Genomic DNA, 22,543 nt, shown 5'->3' with positions numbered 1-22,543 from the left:
CCAGAGTGATTAGTTTATGGTCAGATCTAACCAGCGAGGGTTGACCTCTGGTGCGGAACACCAGTTGCCCATGTTGGTGTTGACCAGGTCCAATATGTTGTCACCTCTGGTGGGGGTGTTGACCAGTTGATCCAGAGCATTTGAGTTTATACATTCTAGGAAATGTTGGGCAAGGGAGTTAGTACTTGAGTAGTTCTCCCAGTTAATGTTTGGGTAATTGAAATCACCCAGGGTGTTTGGTAGGACCTTTATGTTTCCCAGTGTTTCCAGAAATGTGGACTGGGGGTCCTGGGACATGGTGGGTGATCTGTAGCAAGCTACAATTTGAATTGCAGTTTTGCCCATTGTTAGTTGCACGTGGATGATCTTGAAGCATCATGCTGTGCAACTAACCTGTAGGTGTGGGCATCCTTGATGAATATGGATACACCCCCCCCCCGCCTTTTCGTTCCGGGTTTTGTGGCCGAAATGTATGGTATGAGTTGTAGCCTGGTAGTGCTGGGGTGCTCTCTGGAGCCTTAAACCAGGTTTCTGTTACTGCACATATATAGATTTACTCCATACTGAGGAGTGCCTCGAGTGCGTGCATTTTGAGGTTTAGACTTCTGGCATTGAGCAGCATTACCCTCAGTTTTTTTGTTACTTGTGCTATTTATGGCAGTGGGTTTGTCTTTTGAGCCTTGCCTAAAAAAGGCACTATGGGGGTTTCAAGAGCTTTGGCCAGTATTCGAAAGCCTAAGGGTGACAGGTGCAAGCCGTCTCTAGTGAAGCAGCGTGGCTTGTCAAGCATGTTATCCCAGGCTGACAGACACTGGATCCCTTTTGAATGACACCAGAAGCTTAGCCAATTGTTGAAATTGATATTTTTTTCTTTATACTGTGGTATCATTCTTGGTGAGGGCAGGATGCTACTCAAGGGGTCATACCGGCCTGGGCTATGTGATGAGTGAGCTCTTCCATGTCTCTCTTCATGTAGTCCAGGGAGGTATGGCTCAGGTCATTCATACCAACATGGACAATGACAGAATCATATTTGTACTTGTTCTGGAGTGACCTGAGTGCTTGTGTTATGTGGCAGATCCTGGCACCCGACAGGCAGCTAACAGTAACCTTCTCCTTATTCAGCCTAGTGAGTGGGATGTCAGTGTGCCTGACTATAGAGTCACCTATTACTAGTGCGTTGGGTATGTTATTTTGCCTTAAGGGCTGTGATTGTGTGGCACACTGGTTTTGTGAATTATGTGTTTCATGGTTTGTGTTGGGGGGGGTGGAGGTTGCTTGGGTGTCTGCTTTGGAGGTCTCTGTTGCTTTTGCAGATTTTTATTTAGAGCCTCCGAGTATGTTTTTGTGTATTTATGTGTGATTTTTGCCGGTGCTGGTTTCATAGGTCTATGTGAGACTGGTGGTGTGATGCAAGTAGTTCCCTTCTCCTCCTGACTGTCTGGTCTAGTCTTGGGTTGAGAGAGCTTAGGCTCCAGTTTGGCTGTATAATTGCATCTCTCGCATGTATTAGTGTTTGGTGGAAGGAGGAGAGATTTGTCTGTGTACATGAGGCAATTATAACTCTGCCTCAAAATGCCCAGATTCACCAGTTGGACCAGAGAGTACACCTGAAACTGCCCTTTGGACATGCCTGGATAGATACAGTGAACTGTTTTACTGATTGGCTGGTAAAGTCAAATTGAGAGCCTTGTCCTTCTCTACAGTATAGGGGGGGTCTAGTGCTAAGGTTTATTAGTGCTTGCTATGAGTTTTGAGCAAGTGCCGGGCTGAGAAGTGAATTGTCTGAGAGCTTAAGGTGAAAGTTTGTCTAGTTCCAAGGGAAAAATTGAAGAGTACACTTTGTGGAGCCAGGAATAATTATACCCTAGCTAACCGTCAGTGCCTGGTGCGCAAAACCTTGCAAATGCGGGTTTTATAGCAGAGAAATGAAAGAGATAGAAATTAGCCCAAAATGGCCAATAAACTACTAATTTCTGGGGAAAAAAACACTCCTCCAGGGACAGATAGGCTGCTCAAAGCTCCCCTCTCTCACAGGTGAACAGAGAAACATCCTTCTATCTAAGCAAGGTATGGGCAAACACAGAAACTTGTAACACAGCCCTGAATTCAGCACTAATCTGAAAACTGGACTATACTAGCTTAGAAAGTATATTGTTTTGTTGTTTTTTGTTCAGAAAATAAAGCAGATACAATCAAAAAAGCACTTTAAATGCACAGAATGGCTATCACACTTGAGTGTGCAGCCTACAACAGTTAAACAGGTAATTTAAACACAAAAATAATTAAGATAAACAGGTAATTTAAACACAAAAATGACTTTGTTAAAGTGCAGGCAGTAAAATAAGTACAATATTTAGCTGAAACTAGCTTTTTAAATCACAGAAATTCTAAAAAAATCTGTGTTTTAGGCAGAATTAGCTAAAGGTAGCAAGAAAATGCAGAAAATGATAATCAATCCTAAGTCTCTCTTGTCTCTCTGCTGCTGCTGTAGAAATCTGTAGGACACCAGGCAGGAGCTTGCTGAGCTGTATACAAGCAGAAAAACCTCACAAATGCGGGTTTTATAGCAGGGAAATGAAAGAGATTGAAATTAGCCCAAAATGGCCAATAAACTACTAATTTCTGGGCAGAAACCACTCCTCCAGGGACAGATAGGCTGTTCAAAGGGAATTTAAATAAAAGCTTTTCCCCCTTTTGATGAAAAGCTTGTATCTCACACTTTGTGTCTTTCCACACCTCTCAGAGTCTTGAAATTAAAGACCATCTGGAATACTGCCCTCCATTAGCACACATATTAAACATTTGACTCCTCCCTTTTCTAAAAGAATTCACAACTAGTCTGCCGTACAACTGTAAAGACTAGTCATTGGTATAGTCAGAGAGACAGTATTTAGTAAAACTGATCTGCTGTTTGAAACAACTTACCACAAAAAAATTAGAAATAAACACTACTTTGCCGTATTCAAATCTAAACTACTATAACATGTATTTTCATGCTCTAAATGTCAATGGTACAAGTAAAATAAAGTGACTGTTGTAGTATCACTCAATGGATATAATTTGGTTTCCTATTTGGGAAGGAATGATCTCGTGCTGTTAATCCTATACCTAATTGTTATTCTTGTATTTGTTTTACTCATTTTCACAAACAATTAACTGGCAATTATTTGTGTAACTTTGGGACCAGAATACCACATGATGTTACTGCACAAGATATAATGCAGAGTTGTTGGAGCTACACTGTCTGCAATAAAAAATAAAAGAAGTGTCTGCTTTGTTTGTCCCATTAGGTTTATTTGGAAGGAAGGCTATTGTCCCCCTTAATACTCCCTAAACTATATTTTTACTATGACAGAGAGTGGTGGGGGTTAAGGAGGTTGTAGCTTCCTTACAAATGGGATACACACACAAAAAAAAAGAAAACAGAATCTGTCAAAAATCATATGGCAGCAACAGTACATACATAAAACTACCGCCTTAACATTCTGATAGTTAAGCAAATGCAGGGGCAAGTTCAAGGGTTCTGAATTAATGTCAGTAAACTTTATGTTAGAATAATTTATCATCCACACCAAGTTTACTTCACAGAGGGTCAGTATCACACATCACATTCAGCAATCAAGCTGTAAAATAAAAACCATGACTGTAGGCCTTGGCTAGGTCTTCTGTCTGTCTCTACAAAAAAAGTGTTTCCCTAATCTTCCCTGAGACACTAACCACAACAGGCCTAGATTGTACTTTCCATTTCCAGGAACCACTATTGTTTGAGCAGAGCACCTCATGATTATCCTTTTGAATGAGGAATCAACTTCATGACTTTTGCTTTCCAGGCTACACTCTTTATACACCACTAATTGTGTATTTTTTTTATTGTAGTAAATACAATCAATTTTCTACAACCACAAACCAAAATGGAGGATGGTGATTGTGATATCTTTTTGGAATACAAAGAACTGATATGGCAATATAGGATGAGCACTGGAGAAAAACCTGATTTAAATGACTGTATTTCTATTTCCAGTGTTTTAAAGTTAAGAACTAAAACATTTTAATAATATAATTATGGATTAAATATTTATCACTATAATTTATTGTCACATTTATTGTTTGGCTTTATATTATTATGTATTTTTGGTTGGTTAAGTTTTCATGATTTGTTTTAAAGCACACTCTTTAAATTAGAGTAATGCCGCAATTGGTTAATTTATTTTAAATAAGGTATTTAAATGTATGGTTAAGTGTCAATTTAGACTCAGAAGAGACCCTTATTAGGGTGAAAGTGCTAAGTCTGTATTCAAAGTTTTTTTATTAAAGGTTGCCATTTCCTTTCTGGTGCCATTTTTTATTTGTTCCTTTAACCATGAATTTTTGGCTATTTTAGTGATAATTTAATAACATAAGGCATATTTAAAGACACATACTCCACTTTCCACAATTTAAAGCCTTCTCACTTTTATGTTACAACACACACACACACACACACACACACACACACACACACACACACACACACACACACACACACACACACACACACACACACACACACACACACACACACACGCGCGTGCATGTGCAAGTGTTTGAATGATCTTACACATGTGTAGCCAGGTATATCTGTGAGGAGTGGGCCCATATATGTGAAGGCTGTGAATGTTGTGCACATGTATACATGTTTATATTTGTGTGTATGTGAGATGTCTGTATCTGTATGTGCTCATGCGTGTATGAACATGTTTGGTAGTGTGTTAATATGTATCTGTGTGTGCATGTGTGTCATGTTTCTTTATTTGCCTATATTCATGCACATTCAAAAATATAAATGCATGCATTATGCTAACTGGATAATGGTGGAAATTTTTTTTATTTAAACCTGCATGTTTGTTTTAAGTACAGATTCTTTCATTGCGAAACACAATCAGATTATTACAGGTTCTTGAAGCTTATTCTCACCCATACATACAGAGCACAGAGATCCTATTCTCCTTACAGTGGCATATCCACAATCGTAGTTATTCCTCCTGCAGCAGCTGCCCTTGTAGCTGTCCAGTAACCTTCCCATTCTGTGCGTCCTGGTTCATTCACATGGACATGAGAGTCAACAATTCCTGGCATGACCAATCGGTTTCCAACATCAAGGACCTGTTCAAGCAAAGCACTTCATTACTGACAGACTTCAAGTACGGGTAGCACTTCATTTACTGCTTTGAATAGTGACATTACTTGCAGTTCCCAAGTCCCACTACATATATATACCCTTCAGTCTTCTACCTTGCATTCTATCTTAAGACACAGCTTTTACATTTCTATATTTGGTCACCACATCATCATTTATGTGGCATATCTGTGTTACTCCTCTGAATTTGTTTCAAATTGTTCATCGTTCTTTCCATAGATATAAACAGTAGTTTTCCTCACCAAGTGCAGTATGTGGAATCCTGTGATAAAATATCAAAAAATGAAAGCTGTTCTTTAATTATATTTTATAAATTGCTTTGGTGGAAGTGTTCCTTGTAGTGTATGTGTTTTTCTCAGAAACTATAAGTAGTATCCCTCATATTTTCTGTACAGATTTCTCATAATGCATGTATACACACACACACACACACACACACACACACACACACACACACACACACACACACACACACACACACACACACACTCTTTCACATACACACACAATCACGCAGACACAGACACTAACAACACACACATCTACACAGGATGATGAGGTGGAAGTGATCACACTGCACATGCCCAGCCTAGGCCTTCCCCTTTGTTTAGAGCCCCCAGCAACAGAGATCATGAGAAGTATGTCTGGCATACATTCCAATGTGTACAAGAATATCTTTGTTTTTGTAACCTGCCTGTGAAGGATGCCCAGTAGGTAACACAAAAAAAACATGTTGCCCCTCAGGTCATCTTGCACACTCAGTAAAACATGTGCCGTTTCAGCAAAGAGGTGGTTTTTATCTTGTCCCTTTATCATGACCCTGTGTATTTGCTGGGTCATAAGTTCTGGTATCTATGGCATATACAGTCACCAGTTTTCTGACCTCCCCTGTCTTCCTTGTACTTAGTGAAGATGGCAGTAACCAAGGGGCACTACAGAACAGGGGGAGATATCATTTCCCAGCTAGACCTGTCTGTGTCCCCCCTGTCCTTTAGTGTCTTCCTGTGTCTCTGAAGTGGGTTCCACAGACACAGAGGAAATGTCCACTGACTAAGGTAGGGATCTGGATTCAATATTTCCTGTACCAAACATTGACACCACAGCCTCTGGCCATGTCAAAGTTCAAAAGTTAACATCATTGGAGGCTAATTTGTCTTCTTCATCAGACAGCTATATATCCATAGAGGATTAGTCTGATAAATGTCAGTGAAGACATGAAAGGGAAATACCTACAATAAGTAATAGCCTTCACTATCACGTTAATTCTAATGAACGAATGCTAACTACTGTGTACAATGATAGAATTTAATAAGATAAACTTTACCTTGTACTGATGGTATTCTAGTCTGAAGCCCTGATGTTTATACATAAAAAATGGAAACAACATGTAAAATTTGTAATACAGTACTCATTTACCCAGTATGTAGTAACCCAATACTTAACAGATGCACAACTGGGGCATCTCCGTCAGAGATTACTCGGAGCCTGCTGCAGTCCTGCTCCAGTGTCCAGGACACTGTCATAGCCTGTGGATGATTCAGACCCCCATACAGAGAGACAAGGACCATCTCTGTTAATGGTGACTTAGCTGATGGATTACCTCTTGTCACCCTAAGCTCCTATGCCAGGCAGGTGGCAAGTATCATATTGGTAGTGCTGTGTCTGACGTGATTGTAGGTTTTTGTCCTGGTCATCAACAGCTTTATATCATTGGCCATATCCCAGCAGGCACAGTTATAATAGAATTGGTCAGATTTATCATGGCCAAGCATCTGTAGACAATGGAGATGGAAGGCCTGCAACAAGATCCCATTCCCTGCATCTGGGAAACTGCATTTTGACACTTATGTTTGGCAGACATAATGCTGTGTAAGGAAAGAATGTATGTATATCAATACATTTCATACACACAACTTAATACATTCTACTAACCATTGTGCTGCCAGTAAGTGCCTATAAACTTTATATATATATATATATATATATATATATATATATATATATATATATATATATATATATAAATATATACACGGTTCCCATTCAGAAGCCTGAAACATCATAAGCCTGAAAATCAAAATCCTGAAACCAAAAGCCTGAAAATTCAGAATCCTGAAAACTCAAAATCCTGAAAGCCCAAAATCCTGAAAGACCAAAATCCTGAAACTCAAAATCCTGAAAACACAAAATAGACATACTGATGTCATTGTGGCTTTGCTATTGTTAGCCCTGTGGTGTTAGGTCATGCGTTGGGGTCAGGTAAGTGTGTGGTTGGTTTTATTTTAGGGTTAGGCGGTTTAAGTGAGTTAGGGTTAGGCAGGTTAGGCATGTATGCAATAGTGACAAATATTGGGGTTAGGGCGGTTTAAGTGAGTTAGGGTTAGGGCGGGTCAGGTGAGTGTGCGATAGTGACGGACCTTAGGGTTAGGGTTAGGGTCAGGGTCAGTTGGTAGATATTAGTGTCTTTATAGTGACATATTAGCATTATTTGTGTTTTCAGGATTTTGAGTTTCAGGATTTTGGTCTTTCAGGATTTTGGGCTTTCAGGATTTTGAGTTTTCAGGATTCTGAATTTTCAGGCTTTTGGTTTCAGGATTTTGATTTTCAGGCTTATGATGTTTCAGGCTTCTGAATGGGAACCATATACACACACACACACACACACACACACACACACACACACACACACACACACACACACACACACACACACACATACATTTTATATATATGTATATATTGAAAAATTAATTTTGATGGTGCTGCTAGAACCAAAGTCTGATTAAGACACAATGTCTTGTTGGCTGCTTACTGCTGAAATCAAAGTCTGGTTATAACACTGGGTTTTGTATAGCTGCACTTAGAGTCTGTTTAAAACATAGGGGCTTGCAGGCTGTACGCTGATGAGAAAATATACTTTGTAGCACAGTACTATATTAACTTTAGTGCAATTATTAATATATATATATATATATATATATATATATATATATATATATATAAAACACCATATATCAAACACGGTGCGTGGTGAAAAATGCTCAGAACTCCAACAAAAAACTACACAATGGCATATCCAGCATAATAATACAAACAATGTCAAGGAAAAATGCCAGAGAGTCCCAGGAAGTAGCGTACATCAACTTTAATGGCTGACAAGCCAAGCCACTTCACAAGCAAACTAGGTTTCGCCTTAGCGTCATCAGTGCATGTAATGGAAGGTGCCCTCCCCCTTATTTATACACAACTATTTAAAGCAACAGTCTACCCCCAATCACAAGTACATCTACACCAAATTGAATTAATTTGTTAATCAACATTTTTATACATGATACATCATAAAGAAATAAACTTTGTCTATCTCCATGTATACATATAATCCAAATATGCATAATCCTGTATAGAAAGTCAATAGAGTCTTGTCAAGGTTACCAATGATCATTCAACCCGTGTTTAAATAGGGCTCCCAAATTGACTATCCCTTGCCTTTCTTTTTTCATAAGAATTTTATGTTTATGTATCATTGATAAATTATCACCTACCACCTTGTCAATACCCAAAAAAACAAAATATGCTGTTGGGTGCACCATCATATGTTTAAATAGTGCACTTCTGTTCCGTTGATAATTTATATCACTAATGTGTAAAGCTATATGTTGTTTAAAACTAAGAGCTACAAGCTCTTCTCAATATTTGCACCCATATATGCAGACCTTTTTATGGGATTTCTTGAATTTCAAATTATATACAGCAGAAGGAATAAATACATTGGACATCCTAAGATGTGGCATAGATATTTAGATGACTGCTGGGCCATCTGGGCAGAGGACACCCAAAAATGGAATGAATTTGTGGAATATTTAAATTCCAATGAATATGGTATTCACTTTAGTGGTAAAATAGATTTACACACAGTGGAATATTTGGATGTGAATGTTACCAAAGCCATTGATGGCACAATGATTACAAGTCTATACAGGAAATCTTTCTCCAAAAATTCATTACTACATGCCAACAGCAGTCATCCCCACCACATCATTACTAATATTCCTAAGGCCCAATTTACTAGATTAAGAAGAATTTGCTCTAAGACAGAGGAGTTTTGGGTACAGGCAAAACAACTTAAGTCTAGATTTATAGCCAGGGGATATGACCATCAATTGGTGGATGAAACATTAAGGCAAGCGGGGGTTCAGTCCAGGAAGCATTTATTGCAGGATAAAGCACAAACTAATACTACTACAGACAACAACATACGGTTCATGACTAAGTATGGATCTAATGTTTTCAAAATTAGACAAATAGTTGAAAAACATTGGCATATATTGAAATCTAATGCATATTTTGATACATTATTGGGAAGAACTTGTAGTTTTGGATTTAGAAGGAGATGAACTATAGGAGATTATTTGTCAGGTTTTAAAAAGGGATATGTAAGGCAAGGTAATTAGGTACATTCAACAGTGGTAGGGAGCACTTATTGTGGGCATTGCATATATTGTAAACGAATATCTAAGACAAAATCGTTCACTTCTGTCAACACTTCAAAAGTGTATGATATCACCATCTAATCACATGTGTAACTGAATGGGTAATCTACATGGCAGTTTGCCAATGTGGCTCCTTTTATATAGGGCAAACATCTCTGAGTTTTAAACAATGTATAGCTTTACACATTAGTGATATAAATTGTCGACGGAACAGAAGTCCACTATTTAAACATATGATGGTGCACCCAACAGCACATTTTGTTTTTTTGGGTATTGACAAGGTGGTAGGTGATAATTTATCAATAATACATAAACATAAAATTCTTATGAAAAAAGAAAGGCAATGGATAGTAAATTTGGGAGCCCTATTTAAACACGGGTTGAATGATCATTGGTAATCTTGACAAGAATATTGACTTTCTATATAGGATTATGCATATTTGGATTATATATATATATATATATATATATATATATATATATATATATACATTGATATAGACAAAGTTTATTTCTTTATGATGTATCATGGATAAAAAATGTTGATTAACAAATTCATTCAATTTGGTGTAGATGTAATTGTACTTGGGGGCAGACTGTTGCTTTAAATGGTTGTGTCTAAATAAGGGGGAAGGCACCTTCCATTACATGCACTGATGATGCTAAGGTGAAACCTGGTTTGCTTGTGAAGTGGCTTGACTTGTCAGCCATTAAAGTTGTTGTACGATACTTTCCTGGACTCCCTGGCATTTTTTCCTTGACATTGTTTGCATTATTATGCTGGATATGCCATTGTGTAGTTTTATATATATATATATATATATATATATATATATATATATATATATATATATATATATGTATTACTTTTGTAACAGACAACACGTGCAATGCAATACTGGTACAGCTACAGCTTTAATGTTCAGTGTTTGCATCTGAGTACAAATATAATGAAGACGTTGCATTCTCCAATTTACCTCAGAACCTGAGTTCTTACATACCCTAACACAGCTTGATTTTACAGTCTTTATATAATGTTCTTCTCACATAATGTAGATCCTGTTTTTCTCTCAGTGCCTTTTTTTGGATTCAGTAAGAAAGCATTGGTTCGGGAAACATGTAATGTCTGTTTTTAGACTTTTCTGTTGTTTTCTGAGAAACCATTTAATATTTACTTCTAAGCACTTCTGCTGATGTTGTGAGAATGCATGCAATATTTGCCTTCCAGGATTTGTTTTCCTGCTGATTCCCATAGCTCTCAACCTTCCATTGCGAAAATGAGGAACACTCGCCTTCATAATGTGGAACAAATGGGCAAAATGTGTAACACATACTAATGGCTTACTAACAACTTCAACTAGGAAGGTCATAGGATGGTTGAAATATGTTGGTTTTACTTATAAAGAAGATCCTTTAATGAATTAATATGATTAATTTCAATTTACCATGGATTTCACTGAAAAAAATTCCTAATATTGAATGTGTGACTGACTCTTTCAATGTGGAACTTTGAGGAATTTTGAGGAACATGAACTTTTTAAGACCCCCAAATGAGGTACGTTTCTCGTAAAGAGGTACACTTGAGAGGTATGCTGATTCCATTAGAAGGCATGTCCATTAACAGAAGTCTGTAAGGAAGCATTTGTGAGGAATCACGTCAAACTGTTCTGCTGATGTGAGAAAAACATGCAATATTTGCTTTCCAGAATTGTTTTTTTTTAGAATTTCTGCTGATACTGTGAGGAAGCATGTCTATTAATAAATGTTCCTTTTTCAAAACAAATACATAGTATGGATACCCATTTTACATTGCTAAACTCTATTCCTACATTTAAACAAACATTTTATTTTATGCTTTGTTTTTCAGCGTATTTAAAACATAATTGATTTGGTGGTGCTGTGGTAGCATTGTCGCCTCACAGTAAGACGCTGTCCAGTTCGATTCTCAGCTGCAGCATCTTCTGCGTGGAGACATGAGTGAATGGGCGTACCTTCACTGAAGGTTGTGCATCAGGCCTGGCAAGCCGGTACGTAAAAATCAACTGCCAATCATTAGCGGACTGGAGTTCCGCTGTGGCGACCCCTAACCAGGAAAAGCCGAAAGACACAAACAATTCATTGTTCAGCACACTCTAACAGTTCCCCCTTTTTATTTTAAACCAGGGAGATAAATTTGTCATTGTTTGGTAAAATATTTTCATTGTGGCAATTGCCAACAGTAATTTGTTGAATAACTTTTGTTAAGCAAACTTTAATACATATGAATAATATACAACCAAGCATTATACTAGCAATAATAGCAATTAAAAACATAATGATTTTCCTGTCCACCCTGTAAACATATTACTCAACCATTTGCTCCAATTGTCATTCCAGTTTTTTGTACTATGTTGTGTACTTGTGCAATAACTTCTAAATGTGTTTTTAGAGACTCTGTTTTATCTTGAATAAATGCAGAGCATTGTTTTCTTTAGGGCTTTGGGACACTAGTATGTAATCTAATGCCATTCGTTTTTGTAAAAGTATAGTTCGTATGGCTATCATTTTGACAGTAATGACAGAGATTGCATTGAAAGTGGAATTTGCAAATACTTAAACTAGTTTGGATAGTTTTCTTAACTCCCAAATGGGTTTTGCTGCTCCATACCATGTGAAAACACCTGCTAGAGAAATTACATCATCTTCTAGATCCATATCTTTCAATTTTAAATAATCAAGATTTTGGTGATAAATATGTGATGTATCTAGGGTGTTTACTGGATTTTCTGGACTTTCATAGGTTCATAGGTCTTTACTAGGCTAATGACCACAAAGGCCTTTTTAATCCTAGCCATACATCCCAAATCTCTGACATGTTCTGATACCCTTACTGGGAGATGAACTATTTATAGGTTACCTGTGTCCATTAGAGACATAGGTGCCAAACCAGGGATGAATTTCTGGTTTCCAATCCAATTGTCCAAGTTGCACTTAAATTGGGTTAGGGAGAAACTCTGCTTCACATGGGTGGGGAGCCTGTTCCAGAGATGGGGTAGTCCCTGGGATACATACCTATCTTTCCAGCAGGTTCTATTTATATCACAGGCAAGGTTTAAGTCTTTAGACTGGGTAATTCTGGTGCTGTTTGTTTTGTGGATATGCAGGAGGTCCATCAGAGTGGGGTCTGACAATACCCTGTATGCTAGGCAAAGATCTCCCCTCAAACACCTGTAGGAGACAGAATACAGGCATGGAACCTTGAGGCAGTCTGGATAGGACATATTACTTATGCCCTGTATTCGTTTAGTGAGAAACCTGTGTGGATGGTCCATTTGTTGGCTATGCCTAATTAGGTACATACCAAAGGGGGCATTGTACTCAATGATAGGTCTAATGAATGATGAATACAGTGAAACAATGACTTCCTTGGACTTAGATGCCATACCTTTGTTTATAAGTTGCACAACATAGAATGAGTTCCTCATCACTGTAGACACATGATGATCAAAGGCTAGATTACTATCTGTGTCCCTAAGTCCCTGACTACTAGGTCAGTTCTAAGGGGTGTGTTGTCAATATGATAGTTACCAGGGATGGATGACTTCCCAAGGGATACTATTATGCATTTTTTGGCATTTAGTTTTAGTCCATGGCTCTGACAGCAGTTGTTTGTCTGTGTCAGCCCTCCTGGAGAACATTGGTGTCAGTGTGAGATTCAGTGACAGCTCCTAATTTGCAATCATCTGCAAATTTAGCCAGCCAAAGACCACTGATATTGGCCTTGACTTCTGAGAAGTAAATGACAAAAAGGAGAGGTCCAAGGACTGATCCCTGAGGGACTCCACTTGTGACTGGCCTCTTTGTAGAGGTGGACTCCCCAATTCTAACTTCCTTGGTCCTGTCTGTGAGCCAGTTGGCTATCCACTGGGTGACATATGGGTTTGTACCTAACCTCTTGAGTTTGTCAACAATGCCCGAGTGGGGTATTGTGTCAAATGCCTCAGCCAGGTCAAGGTAAGCAATGTGAACAATTTTGCCCTCATGCATGGCTTTGGTGACCTTCTCAAAGAAGTCCTCCAGGCTGAGTAGGCATGATCTACCCTTGACTAAACAAATCTCTATTGATCATCTCCATGATAATGTTTTCATGGCTTTACATATAAGACTAGTGAGACTTATGGGTCTGTAGTTTCCAGGGTCTGTAGATGGCCCACCTTTGAGCAGAGGGATAACTGCTGCCTTTTGCTATTCATGAGGCACGAAGCCTATTTGGAGGCTACAGTTAAATAGTAATTCCAGAGGCCCTGATAGGTCACAGCTCATGCTATTTAGGAGGCATCCCAGGATATTGTCTGGGACCATTGATGCAGCGTTATTGTTCTTAGAGAGAGCATTAAGGACATGTTTGAAGTTATATTTCATGATATTTCCTGAGGGAAGGTGGAGGGGGATAGAGGAATAAAGTTTGAGCTGAATTTATCAGCCAAGAGGTTTGCTATATCTTCTGGCTCAGTATAGGTGGCTCCATTTACAATGATCCCTGCACACAAGTGTGTATTGCCTTTGAAGTTGCAAACATAGCTAAATAATGCTTTGCGGTTGTCCTTGACCTAGGAGGCCAAACTTATCTCAAATTTGGCTTTGGTAGACTTTATTTGTCTTCTGGGTTTTTTGTTTAGTTTGATGAGAGTGCTTTGATCCTGCTGGGTGCTGCACCTCCTAATTTTTGCCATTATTTTCTTCCTCCTGTTATACAGACAATTGATTTTGTGATTCCACCAGGGTGGCTTGTTTTTTGAGCTAGTTCTATACTACTTCCTGATTGGTACAGCTGCCACTATGCAGCTATTAACATGTACATGTTTCAGTTTGGCATAGGCAGAAGTGTTCTCAGGGTTTACAGGTAATGTGTCTCTTTTCTTTTTTGCATGTCTAGTGCCTCACTTTGGTAACTCTTTTACATGATGTATTGCTGGTACTGCTAACCCTATATAGCAGGTGCCATCCCTTTGGTAACTATTTATAAGCATATTTACCACAAATGTAGTATAACCCATCTGACAGGGCAACACTGCTATTTACTATACTGTTGTTTACTTGTACCATAGTAGGAGTTCCATCATGTACTACCATAACATTTTTATTAATTTTGTTTTGCCAGCATGTAACGTTGGTTTTACAGTAATTTTTAATGTTTTGTGAGAAATGATGTACTGTTGTTTTACATAATAATAACTGACTCTTGGCTGGTATTAAAATAGGAAATCCATGATGGAATACACCACATTCTGGTATGTGTTTATGAATGTTTACCATTCAACCATTTAAGTACAATTGCTGTCACCCACTGAGTTGGTTTCCATTTTGCTGAAAACATGTAATTCCCTGTACTATAGCAGATAACTGTACCCTTGCTTTACGTAGCTGTACATTTACAACTTGGTCTCCTGTTTCATTTATTAATACCCGCCAACTATTAGAAGTATCTAGTGGCATTGGCACCAGGGGCATGACCCCTACTATTTTAGGTATTAAACTACATTCCCAGCAATCAGAAACATTCAAGCTTTTTGCATACCAACATTGCTTTGCCAAAAACATATTAAAAGATGGTGACCAGTCTTCCTCATTTTTTCACATATCTTTACTCTCTCTTGTGTAGCTTTACAGTTTGACTAACAGATTGTAAATATAATTTAATACTAAGCAATACAATAATAATTAGCATGATAGCTATTATTGCTTTAAAAAAATCCTTTAAATAGAAATTCCATTGCTGAATCATTTTGCCTTTAGTCATCCGAAACTAGATTTCCAAAAGGATGCACTTTACTCCATGTCAATTTCATTATGCTTTCTCTGTGAGGAACCTACAAGAGAAAACATTTAGTCAGATTTACATTGCTCACTAGTTTTAACAACTTTTAACTGATCTATATGTACCGGCATTTTTTTGTTTTGTTTTTTTCTCTTTTCCTAATTTTGTACACTAATGGTCCAGTTTGTTCAACTACTTCAAAAAGGCCTTGCCAATTGCTATCCCATGGTCCTTCCATTTGGAACATTTTTTATCAATACTTTTGTTCTGCAGGGAAGGTTTTCTTCAGGTGGTAATATTGGCACCTTTTTCCATAGGTGGAATGTATATGCTCCCTTGCATTATCATCACACGCCTCAGTAAGTTGCTTTAACCATTCTTGATATTTGCTGATTTCCAACATGGGTCTACCATTAGGTATATCTGGAGCAAATGGCAATTGTATGGGCATTTTGTGACCTATTATTATTTCATATGGGGAGATACCTGTTTTGCTATTTGGTGTTGCTCGAATTCCATTAAAATGCCAAGCAGATAATGTACCCAAGTATTGCCCTTTTCCAGGCATGCCTTTTTTAGACGTTCTTTTAACGTCTGATTTATACATTCTACAATGCCATTAGATTGTGGATGGTATGGTACATGAAACCTTTGCTGTATGCCTAACTAATTACACATTTGTTTAATGAGATCACTAACAAACTGTGGACCATTTTCTGAGTCTATGACACGTGGCCACCCCCAATGGCAGAAAATATTTTTACATAAAGCCTCTGTAGTTGCTTTTGCTGTCATTGTTTTGGTAGAAATTGCTTCTACCCATTTTGAGGAGACATCCACTACTACTGGTAGGTATCTGTAACCTCCCTTTGTTGTTAGCAAAGGACGTGCATAATCTATTTGAACCACACGCCATGGCCCATCCGCTGGCTGCACCCAATGTAACTGAGGTTTTTTTGCTTTTAGCATTTACCTGAAAACAGATTAGACATTCTTCTACAATTAGCCTATAGACCTCTTTTAAACTTGGGTTCCAATATTTTTCTTTTACAACTACCCACAGCTTATCAGCTCCTACATGTCCCAGTATTTGGTGATTTAACATGGTCAACTGTCATGCCAGCTGAAATGGTACACATGGCAACAGTTGTCCCTTAGAGGTAGTGTTTGCATAATACTCCCTTGGTGGTATTCCTGCTAGTCTGAACTGATCAGTTCCTTCTTTTAAGCCCTGTTGTGTTTGAATATTTACAAGAGCTCCCTATATTGACTCTTTGTCTAGCTCTTTTAAGGCACTAACTTCTACAATGGTGCACACGTATTCTGGAAGTTCCTTTCCATCTTGTGCTGCTTGTTTTGCCAATGTGTCAGCTAACACATTTAACCTGAAAGTTTCACTTGTCGGTTTTTGATGTGCTTTTATTTTTGAAATGCTGTGCTATCCCTGTTGATTGACATTGTTATAACTTTATGTATGTCTTTCAATACTTCAGCATGCTGTAATGGTTTGCCTGCAATGTCCACAAATCCTCCCCTTACCCAAGTGTCCATGTGCAGTCTTAAAGAACTGACTACATAAGCATTGTCTGAGAAAATGTTAACAGGATTGTATTACTTTAGCAGATACAGTACTGCCTCCAGTTCAGCTCTTTGAGCTCACTTGTGCCCTAATAACTTGATCAGTTTAGGAGAACCCAGGTTTGGATTTTCCGTAACTATGGCAAATCCTGTCCAGTATCTACATTTGTCCCACAATCATGCTCCATCCACAGACAGTTGGCTTAAAGTGGTTAAAATCAGTCGCTAAAAATTGTATGTCAGGTGACATTTTTTTCTAAGCAGTTATGCTATTTTCCTTCAATATCCCATGTGGTTTGACAAATAATATTTGTTCCCTGTCTGTATGATGACAGTTTTCATTCCAAAAAATATCATCCATTTTGCCAAAACTGCCTGACTAATACCATCTGTGATTTTATTCATTTCAAAATTGTCTATCAGAGCTTTTACTGCTTGGTGTGGTGTTTGTACTATAATGCTGGAAAATACAGTCAAATACTCAGTTTCCTGAATACCCCAGTAAATGGCTAATAATTGCCCTATGCAGGGGTGATATAGCCCATTTCCACTGGAGTCATCTTCCTACTACAGAGACTGGATGTAATGGCTTTTCCATTCTGTTGTCGCCACCATGTGGCCATTCCTGTAGTAGTACCACAGATAATGTTTCCTTCCCTGCTGCTGCTTGTAGCACAAATGGCAGCCTTGGGGTGGGTGCTATTAAATCTGTAGCTTGTGCTAATTTTACTTTTATTTGTGAAGATGCCTTGTCCTTATGGGGTCCCCACTCTAAAAAGGTGGAGCTCTTCTGTTCCTGTAACATTTTGCATAGAGGAGCAGCTACAGCTGCATAATCCTCTATAAATTCCCTATTGTAATTCATGATTCCCATGAATTTATGTACATCTGCTGTAGTCAATGGCTTTTCCATTTGTAAAATTCCTTTCACACACATAGGGCAAGGAGACTTTCTGATGGTTTTATAATAGTGCCTAGAAACTTAACTTCTTGTGACATAAACTGATTATTTTCACTTTTAACCTTAAACCCTGTCTGCTGCAGAGTATGGAAAACTTTTTAAGAAGCTGTACGTGCTCTTCCACTGTTTCAGACTGAATCAATATGTCATCAATGTGATGTAACACTGAATAATCCTTTTCCAAATGTTGCAGAATGGATCCTACTGTCTGGTGAAAAATAACTGGACTGTTTTGAAATCCCTCAGGTAGCCTTGTCATGACATATTGTTGTTTTTTAAATGTAAAGGCAAATTGTGGCCAGCCTTTTTTTCCAAAGTAGTACTGCACAAAAGCCATTTGCTAAATCTATTACTGTAAACCACTTACTTTGTGGCTCAATATGTGCAGCCAGCTCTAAAACTCCTGGAATCAAATGTGCTCTAGGAGTTGTGTACTGATTAACCTTCCAAAAAACAATAACAAGATGAGAACTACCATTTTTTTTCCTAACTAGCCAGATTGGTGAATTTGTGGGACTGTTGCCTTTTTGTATGATTCCTTCCTTTTCCCATTCTGCAATACATTTTTACAATTTGTTCTTCTGCCTCCATAGGAATGGGATACTGTTTTTGAAATGGTGGCATATAATCCTGATCACTACAGGCATTTCAAGTTTTCCACAGTCACTGGAACCATTGGATCACAGATTTGGGAATCGCTATTGTAAATGCTGCCACACATCTTCACTGTCTGATTTCACATATCCTGCAGGCTTGTAACGTTTTTCAGGTAGCGAGATTGCACAGCAGCCTGTACTTTTTTCTCCCTCTCCTTTTTTTGTCTCCTATTCACAGGACACTGTTAGGCAGATCAATTACTATGCCCAAAGGTTATAGAATGTCCATACCAATAATGAAAGATGAGCAGGATGGATGTATTAAAAATGCACCCTTCAAAGTCTATCTTTCTTGATGAAATGTTATGTCTACATCCTGGCTACTCACTGCATAGCATCCTGTGCCATTAAATGCTGAAATGAAAACCTTTTTATAGGATTTACAGGTAACTGTCTGAAGGATACTGCTGTTCCTATGTCTAGTTCATAGGTTCATAGGTTCATAGGTTCATACTAGGCTATCTGCCCAAGGGCATTTATAAGCCTAGCCCCTTTAGTTTGAATAAAAAACTATGCCTATCATTTTTCTGTGCCTCTGTCAAGCAGTGACACTGAAGTAATCCCTGGGGTATATCTCTGATCTCCCATCCATTGGTCAAGATTCCTCTTGAACAAGGCCAGCGTACTCTGCCTCACATGTGGAGTCTCTGGGTGATGAATCTGTCCCTCCAGTGTGGTTCTGAGGGATCTAGATTTTTGAGGTGAAGCATATTCATCAAATCTGGGTTTGACATGGCCTTATATGTCAGGCACAGGTCACCTCTGAGCAAGCGGTATGAGACTGAATAAAGCTGGAGTTCTTTCAGTCGGGCAGCATAAGACATATTTTTGAGACCCTTTATCCTTTTGGTGAGGAACTTTTGGGGCCTTTCAAGCTGCATCAGGTGTCTGGTCAGATACATTCGGCATTGTACTCAATCATAGGTCTAATGAGTGATGAGTACAGGGGCGATGACCTCTCCTTGATCTAGATGATGATCCCTTCATGATCATTGTCACCTATATGGTAGCTAGGGGTAACCTTGTTTTTTCCGGGGTATCTGGCACCAGTTATCCGTTTCTGTGAGGCCCTTCTGGAAGATATCTGTGTCAGATGTCATCTGCAAACTTTGTCAGCCATAACCTCCTGTGTTTGCTTGTACTTCAGAAGAAGTAGATGTTTTGATGATACCTGAGTGGGGTATTGTGTCAAAGGCCTTTGCCAGGTCGAGGTAGGCTGGCTGGACTGCCTTTTCCATCATCAATGGCCTTGACTGTCTCGAAAAAAAGTCACCAAAGTTTAAGAGAGGAGTTGGATCCAAAGTCTGCAAGTTCCTATGTCTTTATTTATGAGTTCCATTATGATCCTCTCCATGGCTTTGCAGATAAGGCTTGTCAAGCTAATGGGGTGGTAATTTCCAGGGTCTGTGGTGGGCACACGCTTGAAGTGGGACCACAGTCGCCGTGCCGCCCCTCTTGGCAACGATCCCTGAGGGTGAGGAAGATTACACACAGCCTAACTGTCAGTGAGGGCAGTTCTCACCTGGGCGCTGGAGATGTTTGGCGTAATTTTCACATCATTTTGAACTAATTCTGAGCATATCTGGGAGGTTTCCTCTCCTTTTTCTATAGCTAAAGAAGAAGCCTTATGATTGTCTTTCTTAGTCCTCCTTTTTTTTTTTTTCTCTCAAAATTTTGATTGATGATTTTTAGAGTTTTTTTTTTTTTTATTATTAAAAGGAAAGGTGTCTTCTTACCTCAAGGATTTTTTGTTCTATTGTCTAGTTTTCCTTTCCTTTGTGTGTTTTGCTTTGGGTTGGGGGTCCACCAGACTTTGGTACAGAGAGTCTTAGTTTTGTTTGGGATTGCCTGATCCATGCAGTCCTAGGTGGCTGCTGGTACAGGCTGTAAGTGATGATTCAGCGTTTTTGAGTAATTTTTACACTGGCTCAGGATCCCATGTTCGTGATGATGAGATCAGTATGTGTTTTCCTCTTGTGTGGGGGATGACTAGTTGTTGTTCCATGGTTGAGTTTATGAACTCCAGAATCTTTGGGTGGTTTTGTTGTGGGGCTTGAGTAGTGTTCCCAGTCTATATTAGGGTAGTTAAAGTCACCTAGTATGATGTGTTTGGAGAATACATTTATCCCCTCAATGTTTTCAGGAAGGCCATGTAGTTCCTGAGGAGAGGAGGAGGGCCTTAACATGTAACAAAATGCAGTGTTAGTGCTGGGGTGCTCTCAGGAGCCTTGAACCAGGTTTCTCTGTCACAGCACAGATCGATGTTCTCTCCATTTGAGAAGGGCCTCGAAGGCGTGCATCTGAGAGATTGAGACTGGCATTGGCAGCAGCATTATTAGTTTTTTTTTTTTTTTTTGGTTTTTGTGGTAGGTTTAGTTAGAATTTGAGCCTTGCCTGAATGACACCAGAATTTAAGCCAATTATTAAAGCTGATCATCTTATCACTGTGTGTGGCATCATTCTAGGTGAAGGTGAAGGTATGCCTGCTCAGGGTCAGGTCATGCCTATGACCTTCTCCTTACTCAGTCTGGTAGGTGGACCAGTGTGTCTGACTATGGAATCACCAAATGAAAAAGTGTTGTGTGGCATTTGTTTTGGCCTTAAGGGCTGTGACTGTTTGACTGACTGACTGTGTGTGGTATGTGTTGCATGTGTTGGGTCATGGAGTGGGTGTTTGGGTGTTGGTGTTGGTGGCCCTGTGCTGGTATGTCTTTGTGTGAGTATGTGTATGATTTGAAGTTGTGATGGTACCATGTGTGTGACTGGGTATGTATTGTATGTGGTTACTCCTCCTGTCTGGTCTAACATTGCCTCAATATTCCCAGGTTCACCAGTTGAGCTGGAGAGGACACTAGCAACTGATCCCTCGACATACTAGTGAGACATTTTTCCATAGTGACCCCTCTATCCAGATATCAATCAGTGGTTATCCATCTCAACCCTTTTTAAAAGTAGTCAGGAAAGATACCAGAGTAGGGGGGCATACCTCTATTGTAAGGAGATCCACTCATCCTAACTTTTATTGTCAAATGCAATATGAGATACCGCATGTTCTTGTTTTTCATTTTTCTCTATGTCTGAGTGATCTACATATTTAGATTTTTTTATCTATTTTCATAATTGTTGCCTATCTATTTCTTCTGCCTGCTCTACCAAATATTTTGGATTTACAGCTTGGAGGTTTATGGGACATACATCCCTTTTTCCTGTGTATTGATGCCCCTTATAGCTGTCTTTACTAATATTGTAAGGTCTCTGTGTATGGACATGTTTTTCCGACTTTCCTTGCAATTTTTTTTTTGCTCTCTTTTTGGAAACACACCCTGTTCTTTCTTCTTTTTATGCCAAGCTTTGTAATGATCACAATTTGCTTAACATGCCCTATTTTCTTACAGAAAAAACATGTTGATGTATTTTGCTCATTTCCTGCATCTGATCCTGGTGCTGCAGAAACAGGAACAGGAGCCAATGGTGCAGATGTAGCACTTTCTGCTGGTGGTTGGTCACACCACCATTGCCTACTCCAGCTTTTTACCTCACCAATTACCTCAAATGGCTCACTACCCTCTCCTAATCCAAAGATATGGTGTGAGTGTAATGCCCCATCATCGGCCATAGTCCGTCCCCTCATTAGTTTTTGTACTAAATCAGTGAGGGTATTTGAGTTTTCTTTATAAATGCATTTAATATCCCATGGACCACCCTTTACTTGTTCTAAAAATGTGCGTTAACTGTTTCTGTATATCCTTTTGTTGCATGTCCTTTTCTGTTCTTTGGTATATGATCTGAAGTGCTAGTTTAAAGTGCTCCACTTACTCTATTAATGTATCTGAGATGGTGATTTTGAAATTATCTAACAGCTTAGCTGTGAGAGGCTGCCTT

At 38.8% G+C, this 22,543-nt stretch overlaps 1 protein-coding gene across 1 annotated transcript in view; it reads right to left on the bottom strand.

Moving 5' to 3' along the window:
- The window catches only part of LOC122801587 (allantoinase, mitochondrial-like), a 371,450-nt gene that overhangs the window by 267,353 nt on the left and 81,554 nt on the right, over positions 1-22,543 (bottom strand). Inside the window, exon 3 of the mRNA XM_044071048.1 lies at positions 4,994-5,145. Coding sequence (XP_043926983.1) covers positions 4,994-5,145 — 152 coding nt within the window. The remainder of the gene's footprint in view (positions 1-4,993; positions 5,146-22,543) is intronic.

Source organism: Protopterus annectens, chromosome 5.part0 (genome assembly GCF_019279795.1).
Source record: "Protopterus annectens isolate FY-2018-M chromosome 5.part0, PAN1.0, whole genome shotgun sequence".
In the NCBI taxonomy this organism is placed as follows: Eukaryota; Metazoa; Chordata; order Ceratodontiformes; family Protopteridae; genus Protopterus; species Protopterus annectens.
The sequence above is the reverse complement of the archived record's forward strand: the minus strand, read 5'-3'. Positions and strand labels throughout refer to the sequence as shown.